At 35.5% G+C, this 21392-nt stretch overlaps 1 protein-coding gene across 4 annotated transcripts in view; it reads right to left on the bottom strand.

Moving 5' to 3' along the window:
• Positions 1-21392, bottom strand: part of STS (steroid sulfatase) — a 106458-nt gene that overhangs the window by 58813 nt on the left and 26253 nt on the right. For all 4 annotated transcript variants that reach the window (XM_058825052.1, XM_058825051.1, XM_058825049.1 and 1 more), the window contains 3 exons: positions 19012-19134; positions 12983-13406; positions 3204-3340 (listed from right to left, as the gene is read on the bottom strand). In XM_058825052.1, coding sequence (XP_058681035.1) covers positions 3204-3340; positions 12983-13406; positions 19012-19134 — 684 coding nt within the window. The remainder of the gene's footprint in view (positions 1-3203; positions 3341-12982; positions 13407-19011; positions 19135-21392) is intronic.

The raw sequence follows: 21392 nt of genomic DNA, 5'->3' as shown, positions 1-21392 counted from the left end.
GGAAGAACAGGATGATAGTGCATTCATTGATTCATTCATCATTTCTTTTTCCATTTTTAGACTGTAAGATTATTTCATCTGCTCTCATATGAATTATAATTAATAGAATTAATAAGGTACTTAGCCTACATTGAAAGAAAATTAATGTTATTAGCCAGAGAATAATTCTCTAAGGCATGTCACATGCAGTGACATTATAACAGTGAATGCTTTAAACATTGAATTCTGCTATACATACATCAGTATGAAAAAGCAATAGACATACATGTCCCAAAGCTTATCAAGAGGCTTTGTATTTTGGATTTTTGACGTGGATTGCAATCATAATCTTCAGCGTTAGTTTAACAAGTCACAAACATGAAATATTCAAAAAAGTATTTTATTCATGTGTCTTTTGGGCTTTTCTCCTCCTAGCATGATGATTGCCTTACGATTGAATAATTGTCCTATTTGGTACTGATTTTCAATAAATAAACAAATGAAAATGGAACTGTTTTGTATTTAGAATTTTGAGTCTGGAGTGGACTTTTCCATCTTACAAGAAAAGCTTTTGCTTTCTCTCTTGGAAATGGCACCTAAATCTTTCCGATTCCATCTGACTTCTCAAATAAGGAAAAATATTTCAGTTGCATTCCATTGTTCAATCTTTATGTCTTTATGGCATCACTGGTACCTGGTAGTACTTCTACTTGCAACTTCTACTCCTTTTCTACTCCTTTTTTTTTATTCATCCTCAAGGGTCTTCCACAACATGACTTAGTCAGCAGAAAACACTGTAAATTTCTTTTAGAACTCAGTGAAAGTTCATGTATTTTTCCTACCAAAGGTCAAAGATTTCTGATGTTGTTCTATAATGTAGTTTTCCATACACTCATGTTTTCTTCATATGCTGTATTTTCTTTACTTAGGAAGTCTTGCAGCATAGTGTTATATCTGGGCTATGTTGTTCTTACTGCTCTTGCAAGTTACATTCATCCATGCATAAATACTAATTTTTATCAAATGAATGATAAAATCTCCATTTCTGAAAAGCTCACAGTATCCACCTTTTCATCTTTTCTAGACAATTTCTTAAGAACATTTTCTACTGCAGACTCTTCAGAGGCATTTTCAAGAACACAGTGGTTACTGACATCAGCCGTAGAGTGAATCAATCTACTTTCTCTGACATGGCTGATGCATTAAAACTGGACTTTTCAGTGGAGGTTAATGGAAATAAGTACTCCCTTCAACTGGAAAAAAAAAAAGTATATTATTCTTCCAGATTCATTTGGAAATGACAGCCCTGACTTTTTTTCATCAGGCTAATAATGGAGGAGAAAGTAGCAGAGGAACTAAACATATTTTCTACACGCTGGAACAAATATGCCATCTCTCATCAAGAAGACCTTACAAGACACAACCAAAACTGAGACCAACTGAAAAAAAAAAAATTGTTACTTTTATACTAGCAAATGACAGTTGTGGATCTGTGGATCTGTTTCCTGATTAAGCTAGCTCTGCTGTCCCTGATGCTCGTGTAATGACCAGAAAAGGACAATACCTGAGGAATCTTGTGTATCTTCTCGAAATTTGTTCTAATTTCCTATATTATCACCATTAAACTTGAATCCCTGATTTAGCCCAAGCTTTTTAAATAGCATGCTTCTGTCCTACAGTTGGTTTATTTGACACATCTCCTAAGAACTTGTGGTCATTCTGGAAAAGAGCAGTGGTTTTCAACCTGTTACCACCTCTGCATCACTAAATAGCCTGAAACAGCAACATGTCAGCTACCCAGCTTTCCAACTTGCTGTTTAAACCCTAGAGACTCTCTCTGGAGACTTTCCTTCCTTTGCAGCAAGGAAACAGCAAAATGTAATGGCAGCAGCAAAAAAAAAAAAAAAAAAAAAAAAAAAATTAGGCTGGAATAAAGTAAGTATTGCACAACAGAAAAAAAAAACCCAGGAAATCAAACACAGACAGTAAAACGAGCTGATGTCCAGTGGATTGCTACAATGTGGATGCAAACAGAAATTATAACACATGCATTCTTTAATCTAATGCAAGGACCCAATTGACCAAATGCTGGTGGCCACTGATAGACATGGTAAAGATTCAGGGTTGATAGAACTGGAATAAAACAAAACTTGCTCTCTTTTTACAAAACATGATTTACAAAAGAGTATTGTTCTGTTATCTCCTATATTGAAAACCCTTCCTAAGCATATTACAGCTTCCCACAACAGTTCTCCCTATTCCTATAAATACTGCAATAAGTACATTACAAATCACTAAGTATGCTGTGCTGCCTTTTGCCCACTCTTTCTTCAACTAGACTTCCTGATGCAAAATATGCAAAGAATACATGTTTAACTGCTCATGCTGGCATAATTTATGCATGTTTATAGCAATTTAGTCAGAAAGCTTTCTTGAAGAAAGACAATTTGCATTGACTTGTACTGAGAAGAGAACCAACTTGGGTTTTACAGGAAGGAGGACCGTAGAGTCATCTTTAGTGCCTACAGTACTGCTTTTCTACCATATGATTATCTACAAATATGAACTGTTACTTGTTTTCACAGGTGATTATCTGTGAAATCAGAGAAACACTTCTATACATCCAGATATACAGGAAGCCTGCTGAAAGATTTAAGGACCAATTCCTCTCCAGTCTCAGAGAATGGAAGGCTCTAAAAGGCAAGCTCATTTTTTTGGACTATTCTTCATAAAGAGAAGTGGATCTCAGTGATTTCAGTGATTCAGAGAACTCACTGAAATAATTAGCAAACTAGTTTTTCCAACAGTGCATATTATATACTTAATTTGAAAATATTTTGATTCTGATATCATATGGTCACTTTTTAAAATAATAGATTGTTTTATAAGGATCATTTGAATATGCAAGATGCACTCAGAAGCTCAGAGGGTTGGATTTAACTACTCAGCTTCAGAAGTCCACATCTCTGCTAAGTCCATGCTGCATAGACCACCTTCACAAAGAAGGGAATTGCTTTTGTAGGACACAATAAATTTGGCAATAAAGTAGATATTGCAAAAGCTGAGATTATTGTGCTTTCTAAATGACTGTTTCTTTTCCCTAAGTATAAAGGACAAGTATGACAGATATTCAATAGACACAAATTGCTGGTCTCAATTTGGTGAACATGAACACAAGCCATCATGAATTCCTTCCACTGCTTTTAGAAGCACATGTAACATACCTACACTCCAGTCCATTTCCTCCACTGCATCACCATATAAACCATGCTTGCTCTTTCCTTTGAAGTTTTCTGAAGCATATAGAGCAGTATGGACATGAAGATAAGACAGGAAAAGAAGAAATGGCGTATCAGTGTTCCTGGAAAACAAAGCAAAACAAAATCACAAACTCTTAGAGTATTTTATAATCTTTCAAATAAATCTTTCTTCAATAGAATTTTTTTAAAAAGGCTCCCTGTACCTCTCAAAAAAACAGACACCAAAGCAAAAAATAAAGCTGAAAAGGAATAATGTAATTGATTACAGGATAATTTTGAATAAACACACACCCAGGAAAAATGCCACTCTTTTGTGCAAAAATAAATGACAACATCTATCTTAATACTATTTGTGATATATATTGGAAAAGGACTTGTTGTTCAAAGGCAGGAATCTAGCAGTTTCTATATACAAACATCTCTCCACATTTTACAAGGATATTTTTAAAAACCTGAATACAATTTCTGTTCAAAAACATACCCTCAGCACTATATATCCATGTGAAACACAATTTCCTTCCTCACAAAGTCACATGGAAGCTGATCAGCTAAACTGTTATGGGGACCTGTGTCTTTATTCTAGACTAAGGTATATGACCAAGCCTCTTTTCTTTTAAAGCTCTGTATGTGTATGAATGTGACTCTCCATAACCTCAAAGTCATACCAATATAAAAGTTTTTGTTCTCAGAGTAATGAACAGTCTCCATTGTCTTCTGTCTATTTCCTAAACAGATACAAAAGAAAGAGTGCAATAAATAGACTCTGTAAATTTTGCTGTTCATATGATCTGTCAACAGGATATTTATGATCAATTCCAGCAGGCTGTGAAAGCACAGCTCAAACAAGTACTTCTGCTTATGCATTATTTATACTACTTTATTTAAAATTGTGCCATCCTAGCCAAATTTACTGCTATATGCTCTAACAGCACTTGCAGTACATTATGCATATTGTAAATATCAGCTGAACCACAAAAGCACTACCCACAAAACTTCTCTGGATCTCACCTTAAAGCACACAGCTAATTGCAGACTACTTTTAATTTTATTTATCATATTTTCCCCCACCAAACTGTGGTGGGTAATACCTGTGATTCACATCAACATCAAATGGAGACCATGTATTTCCTCAAGCAATTGGTTCATCCACCCTTTAAAGAGGGGAGCCCCAATACAGGCATGCTCATAAAAACCACTCCTTCAAAATTAACAAAAAAATCCTAACATTTAGAACTTCAAAACAAAGTTTTTTAGTACAAAATATTAATCTGATATCAATACTTTTCTCTTAAAGAAAAATAATTAAGTTTAATTTACTATATTTATGATCCACTTTCCTCTCTCCTTGGTTGGATCTGTTTTTTTCACAAGTTGTATGATTAAAGCTTTTTTTTCTAGTGGCATATACAGATAAACACAGAATAAGTTTTTATCCATGTTAATCACTTGATAAGTGTGTTTCTGATGGGGATTTTTTCTTCATAAAAAAGTTCTCATTTTTTAGGAAACCCAGAGGAAAAAAAAAGTTCTTCATGTGGAAGATTAATAAAAAATATTTTAATTATCTCACAAACATTTGTGCATAAATCCTGTATACGTTTATTAATATAAAGTACTGATTCAAAACATTTAAGACATGTTTTTCATAAAAGATACACTTCCCATGAAGTTGTTTGTTGCTATTTGAAAGGTCATATATGTGAGAACTTTTCACAATTTTAGCAACAAATAACAAGAGATCCCTGAGTCAATGAAAAAGGTTGAAAATATCACCAATTGAGGTAAAAAAAGATATATACTTAAAAGTTACTTATTTAATATACACATAAATCTAATACTGACCTTTCACTAGAGAACTTTACTTCAAGGCAGATGATTTTTGTTTTACAACTTGCATTTTTTAATTCCTAGGATTATTGTTGACTTTTTCCTTAAACACAGTTCACTGAATTGAGATTAATATACAAATTCTAGGGTAAAACACCACAAAAAATTATTTTGTACCTTAACACTGCTGGCTATATTTAGTTTTCATGCAAACTACCTTGTTCTAATGCCATAGAGACACTGCATTCTCATAACTGTCTTCTTGCTTTGCTAAAAGTATCAACAGCTTCCATTACAAATGTTATTTTTCAAGACATAATATTCAAGTTTGTTTTGTTTGTTGAATTCACAGAAAAGATCTAACTTTCATGAAGAGTCATCAAATCAATAATTGATATGGAAGGGCACTACATCATTCTCTTTTTTCCAACTAAAATTGGCAGCTTTTGATTGACAGCTTGCTGTCAGGTGGAGAAGTGTCTCACCCATTAATATCCTCTAAAAGATCAGAGGCAGCTATTTATCTCCTGCCAAAACACTTTGAGGAGAATCATGACTAAATACCTTTATTCTGGCCTTGAAAATGGAATGACAATACCAGCTAGTAGGCAGGAGAGAAATTTGACAATAACAGCTTAACTCCTGAACCACTTCAAAAAACAGCTCTTTCAAAAATGTATTTCCACTATCTTTTACACAGCCCAAACACAGAGAATCTCCTTTTCAAAAAATTTGAGATTTTTCATCCTCACATGAGTCACAGTTTTTTCAATTTATCAAGTAGCTAGAGAGATTACACACATCTGACATAAGATATTCTTCAGGGTGCTTTTAATGCATCTTGAAAACATCTTAAAGCATCACATTGCTGGTGACTCGTCTGCATTGCAAAGTACCAGGTTTTTCTTTTGTATAGTGAGGTGTCTTTAAGTTACTCAAGGATTCAGCTCAGGCTTGAGCTATAAAAAACAGCTTTAAAGTGTGTGAGAGAGCAATTAAAGCTAATCTGACTTTGTGCTTCAAACCCAAGTCTTTTAACTTTTCCCCTGCAAATCTGCTTTAAATGCTTGCTGCTCTGAAAATTCCTTGGGCAATTGTGGGCTTTTCTGTGCACTTAAGTGGCACAGTTGACACATTGCAGGGAAGGAACATCACTCAGAGGTGCCTGGATAGGTTCGAGATTTCAGTCCAAGAAAATTTAATTACGTCAACAAAGCCAAGTGCAAAGGCATGCACCACAGTTATGTCAATCCCAAGCACAAATGCTGGCTGGATGAAGAATGGAATGGGAGCATTTTGGGGAAGGACTTGGGGGTGTTGGTTGACAAGAAGCTCCATATTAGCTGGCAAAATATACGCTTGCAGCCCACAAAGCCAACTGTATCCCAGGCCTCAACAAAACCAGCATGACCAGCAGGTAATCCTTGAACAATTCCAGGGATGGGGCATCTGCAACTGCTCTACCAGTTCCAGCGCTTCACCACTCTCAGAGTAATGAATTTCTTCATAATATCTCATCTAAACCTGCCTCCTTTCAGTTTAAAACTATCACCTGCCACTATCTGTCCTTATAAAAATTCCCTCTCCCTCCTTTTATAAGCCCCCTCAAGGTACTGGAAGGCCACCATGAGGTCTCTCTTGAGCCTTCTCCATGCTGAACAACTTCAGCTTTTACAGCCTGTCCTCATAGGAAAGGAGTTTCATCCCATTGATCATCTTCTTGATCCTCCTCTGGACCCACTGTAAGAGGTCCACATCTTTCTTGTGCCACACCTTGACACAGTACTCTACGTGAATCACCACTGTGTCAACACAAGCAGATAGAAACATAACACTTCCTTTCCTGTCCTTTTCCTTCTATTAAAAAATTCTTCTTATCCAGTATACCCCCAGTGGATAAATTAATTAGTGCTATTCCCCACAGATGCCTCCTCTACTTCCAGATTAGATCACCAGTAAGACAGTGCTCTTTGTGATAGCAGTGGATGAATACACTTCATTAATCTTGTTCCTGCAGGAGGAAAAGCCAAATTTTGGCTCAGTTGTACGAAAGCAGGACTGTTCTATATGCTGGATTTTGTTTTGTTCAGACTGCTAACATTGCTAAAATTCTTGTTAGTCTGAATGAATTTATGAATGGATGTTTCTGTCCTGCTGTTTTAAAATACACACCTTCAAACACAGATGTCATATTTTCAATTTTTTTCAAAATCAGAAAAAGAACTCCAGACTTCTGGGGGATAACTTATACGAACCACAAAAGGTGTTGAAAATGTAACAGAGAGAGAAGGAAAAATGTAAATATATAGAAAATCTGACTCTTTCTAGTAGATATTATAAGTAGAATTTTTTTACCACTATATCTGCATTTTTTAAATAATTTTTCTATGCCAATAGATAAGATGCTTCTACTTTTCCAATTTCATGTCTTCATTGCTTCCTTTAAATACTTAAGGTAAACAATTCACATATGTTTTTATTTCCCTTCTATACAACCTTTTCTCCCCCTCTGAAAGAAAATTTTGTAAGCATGGAGAAAAAAAAAAAAATTATCTAGTACAAACTAAACTCATAACTAAACCCTCTCATCCACAAAGCTTTGGAGTCCAGCATACAGATCCACCTCTGTTTTAGAAGTGTTCCATTGACCATTCAGTCTGTCAATCACTGCAGAACTAGTGAGGACCCCAATAATTCTTAAATTATCCAAAGATTTGGTAAAGTCCTATATGAACCCACTCCTTATTCCTATTACCTTCTTGTTCAAAAGGCATAATCAGAGGTCTGGGAGAAAACGCACAAAGATCTAGTAGAGTTGTTAGAGCTTACGAGTTACAACATTTTCTAATATATGTGCACATATACATTATATGCATACAGAGACACACAAATTCTTCACTATAATTTTTATTTAGCTGTAACTATAAGGAATTTTCTTGTAGGATTCATAAAAACACTGGATTTGAGACCTGTAACTTCAGTGCAACATGACACATGGAAAAACTCTAATGATACATGGAAAAACCCTAAACCATAGTCTGCTACAGTAGCTAACAAAGAATTAGAACAGGTGTTGCAACAGTGTTTCAAGAACTAAAATAGAATTGATAAGGAGAAAATTTACAATTTATTAACTGTTATAATATGTTGAACATTATGCATATGCAATCTATGACTGGTAAAACTAGTCAAGAGGATTCAAATTCACCTTCATCACAGTTTTTAAATATAATCATATTAGTATTTAAATACTGTTTTCAAGAAACCAGATTTCATTAGACTTTTAAAAAATATTATTATTTGTTGTGATCAGGTGTAGAAATTTCTCAGAGAGGTATTCTGTATCACAGAGTGGTATTTTTGTGTTGTTAATTTCTGATGCACCAGAAAACAGACCCTGGCATTTTGAAAAATTTGATTTTCTGTGCAGCTGGTCATTGAAAGGCATGCTGAAGATGTACGAGTGACAACCACATTGAATTTAACATGAAATAAGTAGCACCCATTTGACTTTCAAATACATTGTAATACCAAGAGAGCATTCTGTTAGGTTTACAACATGTAAACACTTCCTCTCAGGAAAAAGCAATTAGAATTAACATACACAGAGCTGACCTGCCCACTTACAATTAGGGTAAGCAACTAAACTACTACCTGTTTTCACACACCAGATCTGACACATGTAATTGCATACATTCTTCTCCAGTGCCATTTTTGGGCATTGAATTTTGTATTTGCTCTCTTTCAGTCCATTAAAGAACAAACAAAAATTGTAATATGCGCATACTAGATTAAGGAAGATAAAATACAATACCACCTTTCTAAAGATCAGACCAAAGTAAGCAAAATAGCACATAGCTGTACACTATGAAGATATTATAAGACTTTAAAAATACAAATTCTAATGATTATATAGAATCACAGGCCAAAATTGGCCATCCAGCAGTCTGAGGTAGTAGTTATGGAAGACCTCTCCTTATTTTGCTGGGAATCACAAACTCTCATTTTGTGGTCTCTGTGCCCAAACAGTCTCCTGCCACTACAGCACCCACCAGTCTTTCCCTGTGCACAGAGAACAGGTCCAGCACCTCCTCAGGTTGGCTCACTCACCAGCTATATCAGGAACTTGTCTTCCATACACTCCAAGAACCACTCACACAGTTTCCTGTCCACTGCAATGCATTTCTAGCTCTGGTAAGCTGAAGTTCCCCACATGAACAAAGGCCAGGAATTGTGAGACTTCTCCCAGCTGCTTAAAGAATATCTTGTCTTCCTCTTCATCCTGTCTGGGTGGTCCATGACATACTCCCACCTTGGTGTCTACCTTGTTGGCCTATCCCCTGATTCTTACCTTAAGCACTCAAACCCATCACTACCATCATTAAGCTCTGGATAATCAAAATATTTCTTAACATAAAGGTCTACCCCACTTCCTCTCCTTCTTTGCCTATTCCTTCTGAAGAATCTGATGCTTATACAAGTCACAAAACCGAAAATTACAGAGAAACAACTAGAAAAGAGAATGTGTGGAAGTCCATCACCTGAACTCCGAAGAAATTCTAGAGGTAATAAAGGCAATGGGCAAACAAACTTACATAGATAAAACATTGGAAAATTAATATATGTTCATATACATTGCATATAAAAGTAGCATAAAAAAAGCTTGACAGGAAATATCAGTGCTGGTGAAGATTGGAGGTTCATCGTATATTTATTGTAAAGTTATTTAACCAACTAAAAGACAGATGATATCTAATAATTTTAATTTGATGATAAAATGTGTATTCAGAACCAGGTAAGGTGAAAGCTTGAATTTTTTAACTTCAGGATTGTTTGCTCTCAGGTACAATTGTACACAAGGATTAACAGCGTACATGACTGAGTTTGCTACTTAATGTGTCAGCTAAAGAAAAGGAGACTGTGTGACAAGTTCAGTGTTCAAACATGTGGCTAAAGGGTGAAAGAACTGGAATGACAAGAATGCTGCTAAGCACCATGACTTTCAAAATACTTGTGGCCCTTCACTTCTGCAACCTGGTTACCTCTTATTGGCCATTCACCTACAAATGGCCAAAGTCAGTGGATTAATCATAAAAGCAATGGTCTACTGGTGCTCTGGATTTAACAGGTATGAACTCTATCATGTCAGAACTAGTGTGTCAAAGCAAATATTGGTTTTGTTGCTCACACTAACACAAGGGGCAGATCAGTGAATATTAATCCAATTACTCATATCCCCAAGAGTAAGGTTTATGGTCATATACTTTGCATATATTCATTAAAGGGCACAGTTAAGATTGCTCAAATGCCCTAATTGCTTCTCAATACTTTAATATGTTTGGATATTCTCTAATATAACACTGACTATGAAGAGTCTGGGTTATAATTCTCACTGTAATTCAGCACTCCTGTAACAAAGTTTGTTGTAAATTATGAATATGTGCTATTAACCTTGACTTCAATTTAACATCAGTGTTGTCTGAAAACTACACTGACATTTGAGGCCAAGTGCCTAAATGATGTAAAATCACTTACCTCTAGCTGGGTCAACAAAGCTGTGATGACTTAGATTACACATTATTTTGCCAGCTCCAAACACTGGAGTCAAACAGCAGCACTAATCTACAGGGTAACCACTGTGCACATTACACATATTAATACAGTTAAAAGAGTTACTAGCTTTCTACCATCGATTTCCATCTTGAACTCACCTATTTTGAGGCAACCATTTTATTGTCATGGCATTGAAATTAGCGAAACATTAATAGATACCCATAACAGTATCACTACAGACACTTTATATACTTGCAAATAGTGGAAGAATATACCAACAAATAGTTCATGTACTTGAGAGTCTTTTGAAATCACCAGACGCTTGGTCACTAAGCAAGTTATCTTTTAGCAATTTTCAAATGTGTTTGTTCATGTGTTTGTAATAACAAAGTACTTCACTGTTAAATTATCTACAATGTATCTGAAAAGGCATCTTTATATCTATCCCCATCACCAAGAGGAAATAAGGATGGTTGAGTTAATTTATAAATACTTATGGAAATGTTGATTGTTGGGAACACTTACTTATTTAAGGAAATTTGTTATAAAAACCATTTTTTCAGTATAATATGTAAAAACAGCCACATCAAATATTCATAAGGATGGGAATGATAAAAAATTGCCGTATGAGATCAAGATTTTAGATAAACATTTTTTCTTGCTAACAGCTAGAAGCAGCTGCTCTGTAAGTCATTAAGTCTACAAAATTTAGCTGCAGATTCCTGGTATGTGTTTTCATCCAGCAACAACACCATTTGCATGTATTCACAGAAACTAATGCTACATACTTTAAAGAATAGTAATTCATGGGTGTTGAATAGAAATTCAGGATAATAGTAACTCTATATGTTAGAATATGATTTTATCTTGATTTAGTATTTTTAAAAATGCTACAATTTGTGTCAAAAGTGGTGGAGAAAAATACATACACATATTTTTTCCAGAAGTTAAATTGAATAAATATTTTTTTCTGTAAATATATTGATTTCTATTTTAGAATATACAAATGTATACTTTTTTGACTTAATCCCATTAAGAGCCCTTTGGTAACAATTACAAAGTAACTGACCTAGCAAAAATGAACCATGATTTAGGATGGTTTTGTAACCCAATGTTTAGGTGGCCCAATAAGATGGCTATTAAAAACACTGTTTTCAAAACACCCTTTTGTTTCACAGAATCACAGAATGGGTAAAGTTGGAAGGGACAACAGTGGGATCATCTGGCCCAACCTCCCTCAGGGTCATCCCAGAGAATATGGCCCAGGATTATGTCCAGACAGTTCTTAAATATCTCCAGTGAGGGAGACTACAAAATCCCTCTGGTTAACTGTTCCAGGGCACTGTCACCTGCACAAGAAAGAAGTTCTTCCTCATGTTCACCTGGAACTCCCTGTGCATCAGCTTTTGCACATTGCCTCTTGTCCTATTGCTTGGCACCACCAAGCAGAGCCTGGGTCTGTCCTCTTGACACCTTCCTGCAGATACTTATGTACAGTGATGAGGTTCTCTCTAAGATGTCTCCTCTTGAGGCTGAACAGGCCCAGATACCTCAGACTTTCTCATAAGAGAGATGCTCTAATCCCTTAATCAACTTTATTGCCCTCTGCTGGACCTCCTCCAGGAGCTCTGCGTCTCTCTTGTCCTCAGGATCCCAGAGCTGGATACAACTTTTCAGATGTGGCCTCAGCAGGGCTGAGCAGAGGGCAGGATCACCTCCCTGCTGGCAATGCTCTCCCTGATGCCCCCCAGGATCCCACTGGCCTCCCTGGCCCCCAGGACCCACTGCTGGCTCATGGACAGATGGTTGTCCACCAGCACCCCCAGCTCCTGCTCCACAGAGCTGTCACTCCCAGCCTGTCCGGGTGCCTGGGGTTATTCTGTCCCAGATGCAGAAGCTAGCACTCTAATTTTGGAAAATCAAATATTTTCAAAATTACGGTTATAAAAGTCATCTAAAATGCCAGTATCTTAAAAAGTTAGCCATATGAATGCCTTTTAATGGATGCATCAACTCAATGATGAACATCTCCCCATTCTAGAAAAGCCGTTAATTATGACCCTGCATTGTGCTTTCACAGAATTAAGTCACACCACAAAATATTTTTCACATTTCAATTTACATGAAATTCTTAAGAATAAAACATTTCCCTTTCTATAGAGAAACTAGCTACATACCTGACAGGAGGAAACCAAACAGTCATTCCTACCAACAAGATTAATGTCATCTTTTAAAGGAAAAAACTTACAATCACATATATTACAACATATTCCCTGTGCCCACCAGCTCACTTTTTTTCCTAATTTTCAGGAGCACTGTCATCATGAGATGCCAATATTAACTTACAACACTTAGAAACCTACCTTTCAATAAACTTCATGGCTTCTTTTGTCAGTCTCTGAGTAAGGTTCTCATAGGACAGTGGCTGCTGGATAATCTGATGGTCTCTCATTAAAAAGCAGTTTAGTTGTCGAAAATGATAGAAGAAAAAAATCAAAACCACAAGTGAAATTGTGATTATTAACAAGAAGTAACCCAGTGCTTGAAAGGGTACTTTGAGAAGGCCAATGTACTGCACTACTGCCAAAGACACAAGGGCGATCCCAGCGATTTGGACTGGGATGACAAGGTCTCTCTGAACACCTTTTAAAAATACACTGCCTTGGCCAGGTTTGCAGTCTCTAAAATTGGTCACGGGAAGGCCATAAAAGTAATCAAATCCATGACTGAGAGGGTGGTGACAGAAGTCATTACTGCTTTCACAGTTCATCCCAAGATGCCACTTTCCTACAAAGAGAGAAGGGCAGGGAGTGTTTTTGTAGTTAAATCATCAAACTTACTTTTAATGTGCATTATTTAAAACATAAAGCAGTCACTATCTGGCTGATATCCCACTGCTCCCAGCTTTTACTGTGTGGATCACTATTTTCTATTGAAAGTTTCTTTGTGCCTCCATCAAAGATTTATTTTTCTTGTCTCCCTCTTCATCTCAGTTAGAAATAGATTAACATGGCTGCTGATGATGAACATTAAATTCTGAGTGGGCTAGCAGATCATTGAAGAGCAACAGAGCCCTAACAGACAGTTACCTTTGGAAATTAGGCTTAGTTGTGATAAGATAATACTGTTTTGTAGCAGCTACTGATTGAAGAGGAAGAACAAATATAGAAGTACAAAATATATTTTCTGAAGTTTTTCTGGCAAATAATTTGAATAGTTAAAAAAAAGCCAAAAGAATAATAAGAAAACAGTAACAAATAGAAAATAAATCAAGAATAGGAAAATTATTAAAGCATTTATTATTTAAATGATTGTGAAATATCTGAAATTGCCAACATCACTCAAAATACACACATATATACAAGGCTGATTATTTTGTATTTATATTTCATATATATAAATAAAAACAACAGTAACAAGTAAATTGCTGTCAAATATTCTCTCTCATAGCATTTTGTACCACTAGGAAATCACTCTAATTCTGCAATAATGTTGGACCCTGTCTGACCACTGAGCCTGATTTGCATTATACTAATACAATCTATATTCATGTTGATTATGGTAAGTATCTAGATAATTCATTCTATGACTCAGGTACAACCTCTTACCACATGCTTATGCATTGCTTAGCACAACAGACCTAACTGGTAGCTGCTATTTGAATAAAATGCATAATTATAAAAAAAATTCAAATTCAGTTAAGCTTATTGAGCTAGCTTATGGATAGAGCTAGCTATTTTTGCTCTCAGCAAGAAAACATGCTGAATATTTTAAAAAAGCATGCTGGCCTTGACAAAACAGATCACATTATATACTGCTGGGCCAAACTTTATTTATTTTTCTGAATCAAACACCTAAACATGACCAGCATAATTCAGGGATTGTGATTGCAAAAGAAATAAACAAGTACAAATCCAGTAAGTCTTCATTCCCATAACTTGCCCCAAAGAAATCTGAAATACTTATTTCAGAGAATTCAAAATATTCATGGCAGTAAATGTAAAACAGAAAAAAAAAATAGCATATACAGAATTTGTCCCCTTTTTCAAACCAAGCCAGTTTTTACACAACTGTAAGAGAGTCCTGATGCAAACAGTTCTGAACATCTCCTTCTGGGTCTCCAGAACAATGTATTCATCCTGCACTTTTTCCTTTGGCTGTAACAAATGCAGGTACTGCAGCATCAAAGATGGTGAACATGGGGATCAGTTCTGCTTTTTTAAAATTTAGCAAATTATGTGGATGTTCTTATTTCTCTTCTACTAATAACAGAACTGAGTTATAGGATGAGAATGTCATATGACTAAGTTTGTCTGTCAGCAAAGGTGGAGAAAAAGCAAAAATCTTGAATCTGAGTGCATAGTTGAGTGCAATTGTCCTCATACATATCTCGATGGTCTTAAGTTAAAAGTAATTTCTGTATATCATCAAAGCAGGTATAAAACATTTTCAGGTCTGCTTATGTGCCAGTGAAATTAAGGTCTCTACAGATTTCTTATTCCATCAGAACTTTTCCCTGTCAGATAGCCCCTCACCTGAAGTGGTATTCTGCTGGTGGTATTCTGCACTGAATGGTTCTGGTCACTACTTTGGACATGGTCCAGTAAAAATTACTGTGGTCAGTTAAAAAAACAAGCAGTACACACCATTTTACTGAAATGTAAGAAGTTATAATGGTCCTATAAAGGGCTAGGTAAGGCTGGAACTCTGATTTTCATTCCCAGCACCCAAAGATGCAGATTTTTGAAAAGAAATGCTTTAATTTTTCTCTTGTATTTGAATGAGTCTCTTAATGGAATAATTATAAATCAGATGTGTAACACAGTGAGCATGAAAGAACTGTCATCAAGTTGGATAAGTGATTTAAAGGTAGAGGCTTATAATCATGAACATAAATGCTCTTCTGGCTTAATATTTTTTTTCTTTGCTATTATATGTTAATCTCAAAGTAACTATAATTCAGCAAGAAAATATGAAAATGAAACAAAAACAAATTAAGTATACCTTCAAGGTGACTTTTTATGATATGTAGTGGATTTTTTAACTGGATCTCAACTACAATCCAGGATAGAAAAACCTAGCAATAACAAATTAGGGCAGGAGGAAATATAAGTCCTATTTTTATCTAAAGGGCTTCTTTAGCAAGTACAACGAATTGTTCAATGTCAAGACAAACTTGGGCCTCAGAAAAAGATTTGTTGAGAAGCAACTTAAGCCAAGCAAAGCAGAGATCAGGTTAGCAAGAAAAGCAGCAAAAGCCCCTGCTCAAATGATATCAGGAGCTGTGACAGAATGACACAAGTGCCATTCTCAAATGGCTGGGCAGGTAGAAGGTTTTGATAGACCCTGCATTACTCTGAACAGGCAAGTGATGGCTGGGTGCACAATACATGTTTTGCTTCACTCCTTGTGACAATAACCCCTGCCTTGAGCTAGTGCTTGAACAGATTACTGTAATGTGCTTTAGATTCTGGGGCCCTTCTGAATCTGAGAGCAATGCAAAATGCTCTCATCTCTTTGCCAAGTGATGCTTCATAGAATGGACACTTCACATAAGCATCCTAAGCATTTCAACAGATTCTACCAAGCTTTTGAGTGAAATTTATGCTGTTAATTGTAAATTATGAGTACTGTAATAATTTGAGACCTAGGCTCTTTTCCCTCTCCATCAGCCACAATTAAAACTTCTGCAGAACAAAAACAATGCAATGAAAGGCAAGTGGAAGTGAGAAGCAAGTCCTAGTCAGCCAAGAAATTTCACTTAAAACTCCATTTTTCAAAATGCAGAATCCTAAGGACACTACAGAAATCCATGTTTCCCCTGTATTTTTCCCTCAGATAGCAGAAAAAGGAAAAATACTGTAGTGGTTTTGGTACAAAGACTGATTTTTATGTAATGATATATTTCTTTTGGAATGATTCTGTGCTTTTCAGATAAATGGCAAGATACAAGATGTGGAGCAAGATGCAAACAGAAATATTTTATGTTCTTTGGAAATATATTTATTTGAAGTATACAGCAAAATTTATAAAAACTGTATGTACATATGGTATTCACACGGACAGATTTTAGGCTGTTTTATGAATAACTGTTGTACTAACTCCACTCCATACACTCAGTCAATCTTGGACACCTTACTACTGTGATTTGTCCAAACATTAAAATACTTCATTCTGAAAGAAATAAGTACCAGTTATCAATTAGTATTTTAGCACTGGAGATAAGCTACATAGGTGGATTTTAAACTTCTCTGGATGCTGGACAACGCACTGGATAGCACCAGTGAGAAAATGAACCTTTACTGTAATTGAGTATAGCAGTAGTTAAAACACTATCTATCAAATGTAAGGGGAATTTTTGCATTATGAATAGCAATTTCCAAAAATCATCAGCATTTCTTCCAACTGGTGAAATAATATGTATTCTATGCATCTGCTTTTTTTGATAGAACTTCGTTTTGTTGCAGATCTGATTGTATGCCTTCCTGACAGATCTATTGGTTGTCACCTTCTTTATGTCACAGGGGAAAACAATGAGGTAGAAAAGTATATACATAAAGTAGATTTAGAGATAAAATATATTTTGGGACATATCAAACAAAAGAAAGCACATATTCAGAGGAGAAAAAAACATTTAAAAAGAAACAAAAATGCACCTAGGGAAGAAAAATACTATCATCAGAGAGGAGATTCACCAAAAAAGTAGAAATGACACTACAGGCTTGAGGATCAGAAAGGCTTCAAATTAACCTTATGCCAATCCATCACTGGTGCAGGATTTGACAATTAGTTCTTTGGGAATTGCTGAATTAGATTGAACCAAGCAAAGACTCCCTGACCTAGACCTATATGATGTGATAAGAACACCAGCAAAGGCAGAAAATATGCTGGTTGTGAATCAGACTGTCTATCTAGTCTTCAAATCTACATAATTTTTCTTTCTATCATTTACATATGCTTTATCCCTAATTTTAATGCACTTCTTGATTTTTGGAAACCTTCATTATACTCTAAGGATATGGTAATATTACATTTTATGGTCTCATAGCTATCACTCAGGCCACTTGGAAGAATTGTTCATTAAGCATCATGGAGAGAACTTCTGGAGATCTAAGTGGCAAGCTGTCATGCTGCTGTAAAAGTAGTTAAAAAAAGAACATTAACTGGGTCAGCCCCAGAAAATGAGTTGTATTACTGTGCTTGTTACAAACAGAAAAATCCTAGTCTTTAATTGAATACAGAGAAATAGAAATCAAGTCCACAAGGAACAAATTATGAACAGCTTTTTTGTTCAAACTATGAACTATTTGAACTATGATTGAAATACATGTACATTAAATACATTTCTGATAAGAATTTCTGGTTTTCTATTTTCATTCTTTCAGGAGATCATGGTATTTTATGCTTTATAAGACTGAGATATAGCTAAGTAGGATTTTTAGTTAGAATGCTGACACTGGTTTATCTACACAATACAGACATTTTCTGAACACTGGCATGAATTGTTAGCCTTGCTAAACATCCTGGGTTTTTAAACAAAAATTACTCTCAAAATTGCAAGTTTCTGTTTCATTTAAAAAACAAATTGCATGCATCCTTCATCTAAATCAATTTAGTAATATTTCAGTGTGATGTTATCTGCACAACTATTCCCTGGCAATTTCAGTACAGAAACATATTATGTAATACAAATTGAACTTCTCAAGAATCTTCTAAAATATAAGCAGTGTGCAATAAGTCAGTGGCCAAATTAAGAAAAAAAAATTCAAAAGTCTTTAATGTTATACTTTTATGACATTAATTCCAATTCTATTTAATATTAACCTAGTATGATTCCTTTTGCCCATCACTGGATATTTATGCTGTGATCAGTTGTCTGAACTATCTTTATAATAAGAGAGGAATACATTTTTATATGAAATATCTACCAAATTATATGAAAAATTTCCTAGAAAAATCCATTTCTGTCTGATGACTTAGATGGTAACCCAGCTACAGCGTTATTTACTGTATGGGAATTTAAACACTGGTGAAAAACAAGCATAGTGCTGACTTGTACCCCTGTGATCAACCCCTCATTGTCTCTCTGATGTAACCAAAGTCCTATTTATACTGAAAACTTTTCAAGAGCTTGAATAATTTTCAGTTTGTTCATCATGTTTCCTCAGTACTGTGCAAAATGAGACTATAACTACACAAGTGAATTAGACATACTTACCTGACTAGTGTTTCACACAGAATGGGAATGTCCTCAGCTTTGTTCCAGAAAAATAAATTCATTATGCTGTGGAGCAGAAAAGTTTAATGCAGGCCCTCAAAAGCCTATACAGGAAGTTAATGTTCTTTTCATTGAAATGAAAGGAAACAGAGCTGCTCATGTCTGCAATTTTACCTATTAGAGCTGTTGCATAACCTTTCTGCTTCAGGAGTTTGGGAAAAGTTATTTCTTCAGAAGGAAGTCCCCCAGAAGAGGCAGAAAATAAGAAGACACCGACTCGTGAGAAGGCAGCCATTCCTAAATACAATAAAAATGAATGAGACCAAGATAATACAAAGAAAGAATTTCTATTCATTAATTCTGCATGCACTTTTTGCCTTAGGTGGTATCACTTAAATGACATATTACAATCAGATGCTAAGTGCTGCAAGTAGAAGATATAATCATCCATTTAGATGAGTGAGGTATTTCCTGTATTGACACCAAAAACAGACATGGAGAAAAAAAATCTGAGCTTATAACCATGGGGCCAGCCATCACATAAAGAGCTGCAGCCCCTTCTGTAGATTTTCTAAGGTATAGCAAAATTTTAAGAAGTTGAGCTTGTATAATTTATTTTTCCTATACCCAGGGAGGGAAGGAAGATGAGGACTAAGTGAGATCATTCCCAAGTTCTAGTTTGAGAATTTCCCCTGTCCTCATACGTGGTTTTCTACAAGCCTTTAAGGTTTTTTGAGAGAAGTCATACTGAAATAGGGCAGTCTTACTTCTGGGCATGTAAATATCATGAGGTCAGAAAGAGCAAGAGAGAATCTGATCCTGTAAATAGAGTGGTTTGAGCTGTCAGCATTGATGGGTGCTCCGGTGACATGAAGACACATCATCCAATGCACACTGAAGGAGTGCACTAAAGGAGCATCAGGTACCAGCTAACAAGACAACATCTAAATAAGGCACAGTAATTTCTATATGCTAAGAGTCTGAGAAACACAAATGAGCTTACAAAGTGCACTCAGGATGAGGAACCTGAGAGCTCAGGTTCATGAAAATTAGATTACTAGGATTCCAGATGAGAGCTGGCACTGAAAATAGACAGTAAGAACAGAGAATATCTATGCAAATCTGTGCAGATGTATCTTCAGGAAGTCTAAATTATGCAACTGTGCCCAAGTTACATGACTGATATAGACAACCAGAATCCTCCCTCAGGTATCCCTTGTGGTTACATGAGAAAATGACTCGTTAGACTGGTTTATTAAAGACAGCTCAACCTACCCTTCAAATGCTGACTTCAGTTTTTCACCCCAGATAGTTTTGCTGATCAATGCTTCAGATAGCTTCAGTCATATATTTATCTATATTTTTCTTATTTATATTTTTTACATATTTCAAGCTCTTGTAACTGAAATCAGTGTAATTTCATTAAGTTATCAGAATGAAAGTACAGAAGCATTCTATTTATTTTCATCATTACCTTTCTCTGAGCTTGTGTCTCATCCAATACAACATTTTGGAATCGTTTTCTTTAGCTCTATTATCAGGAGATTTATATTTCTAACATTTTTTCCACATCATGATTCTAGTGTCTTCTATAGTAAACCTTTACTAGTTCTTCACTGATATTCAGAAGCAGTCCGTATTTAGAAATTTTGTATGTTAAGTAAGACAAAGTTCAATTTTTGTACCTACATGGAAATTATTAAGTGTGTCTGAGAGCTGATCAGTGAAAAAAAAAATTAGTTCAAGCCTTAATTTTTCAGAAATAAGAACAAGTCACATAATGGAAAGTGACCTGTGACTTTACCTACAGTAAATGATAATAGCAACATATCTGTAACAGGATATAACATTTTCCTTTGCAGATGAATTGAATGGAAAATTTAGCAAGTTATATTAGCTGGCACTTTTGCAGAAGCTCGTTACTTGATTTGAGTGAACACGAACGTATCAAGTAGGCTCCAGAGTCTTGCTTTGCTTTCATTCCCAGAAGCAAGGACAGGATGTTTTATCACTAATGAACAAGTGATCTGATTAATGTATAATGATCCTTGCTAAAAATGATGTTAAGGGAATGTTAAAGTTGCATGGCTAAGCACTGAGAGGCTCAGTCCCAGCACACTAAAATAAACAAACTAGATCTTCATGGATTCAAATAGGCTTTGGATCAGGTACTTTGAAAGTAAGAAAAATTAAATGCATGTATTCACAGGATACTTAGTGCTGTGTATGGGTAGATATGGAACAAAAATAACACTTCAAACAGATGAGATATTTTTTACTCTCTTCTTCCCAGTTTTCAGGGCAACTTGAGTACTTTAATGAACTGTCCTGCCCCTACCTCCCCATTACAAAAAACACAAACTCAATAATTTGTCTTGATGCCTTGTGAAGGCTGACCTAGAACAGAGACTAGATGGAGCTAAAGTAAAGTAGGTATTTTAAAAGGCCTCAGATAGATCCACTTTGGGCAGCACAACCCATAATGGCCACAAAATGGGTAACATGGGGTCTCACATTTTTATAAGTTTTGGTCCATTAGCATATTGGAGCTAATT

This window comes from Ammospiza caudacuta, chromosome 2 (genome assembly GCF_027887145.1).
Source record: "Ammospiza caudacuta isolate bAmmCau1 chromosome 2, bAmmCau1.pri, whole genome shotgun sequence".
NCBI classification, from domain to species: Eukaryota; Metazoa; Chordata; class Aves; order Passeriformes; family Passerellidae; genus Ammospiza; species Ammospiza caudacuta.
The sequence above is the reverse complement of the archived record's forward strand: the minus strand, read 5'-3'. Positions and strand labels throughout refer to the sequence as shown.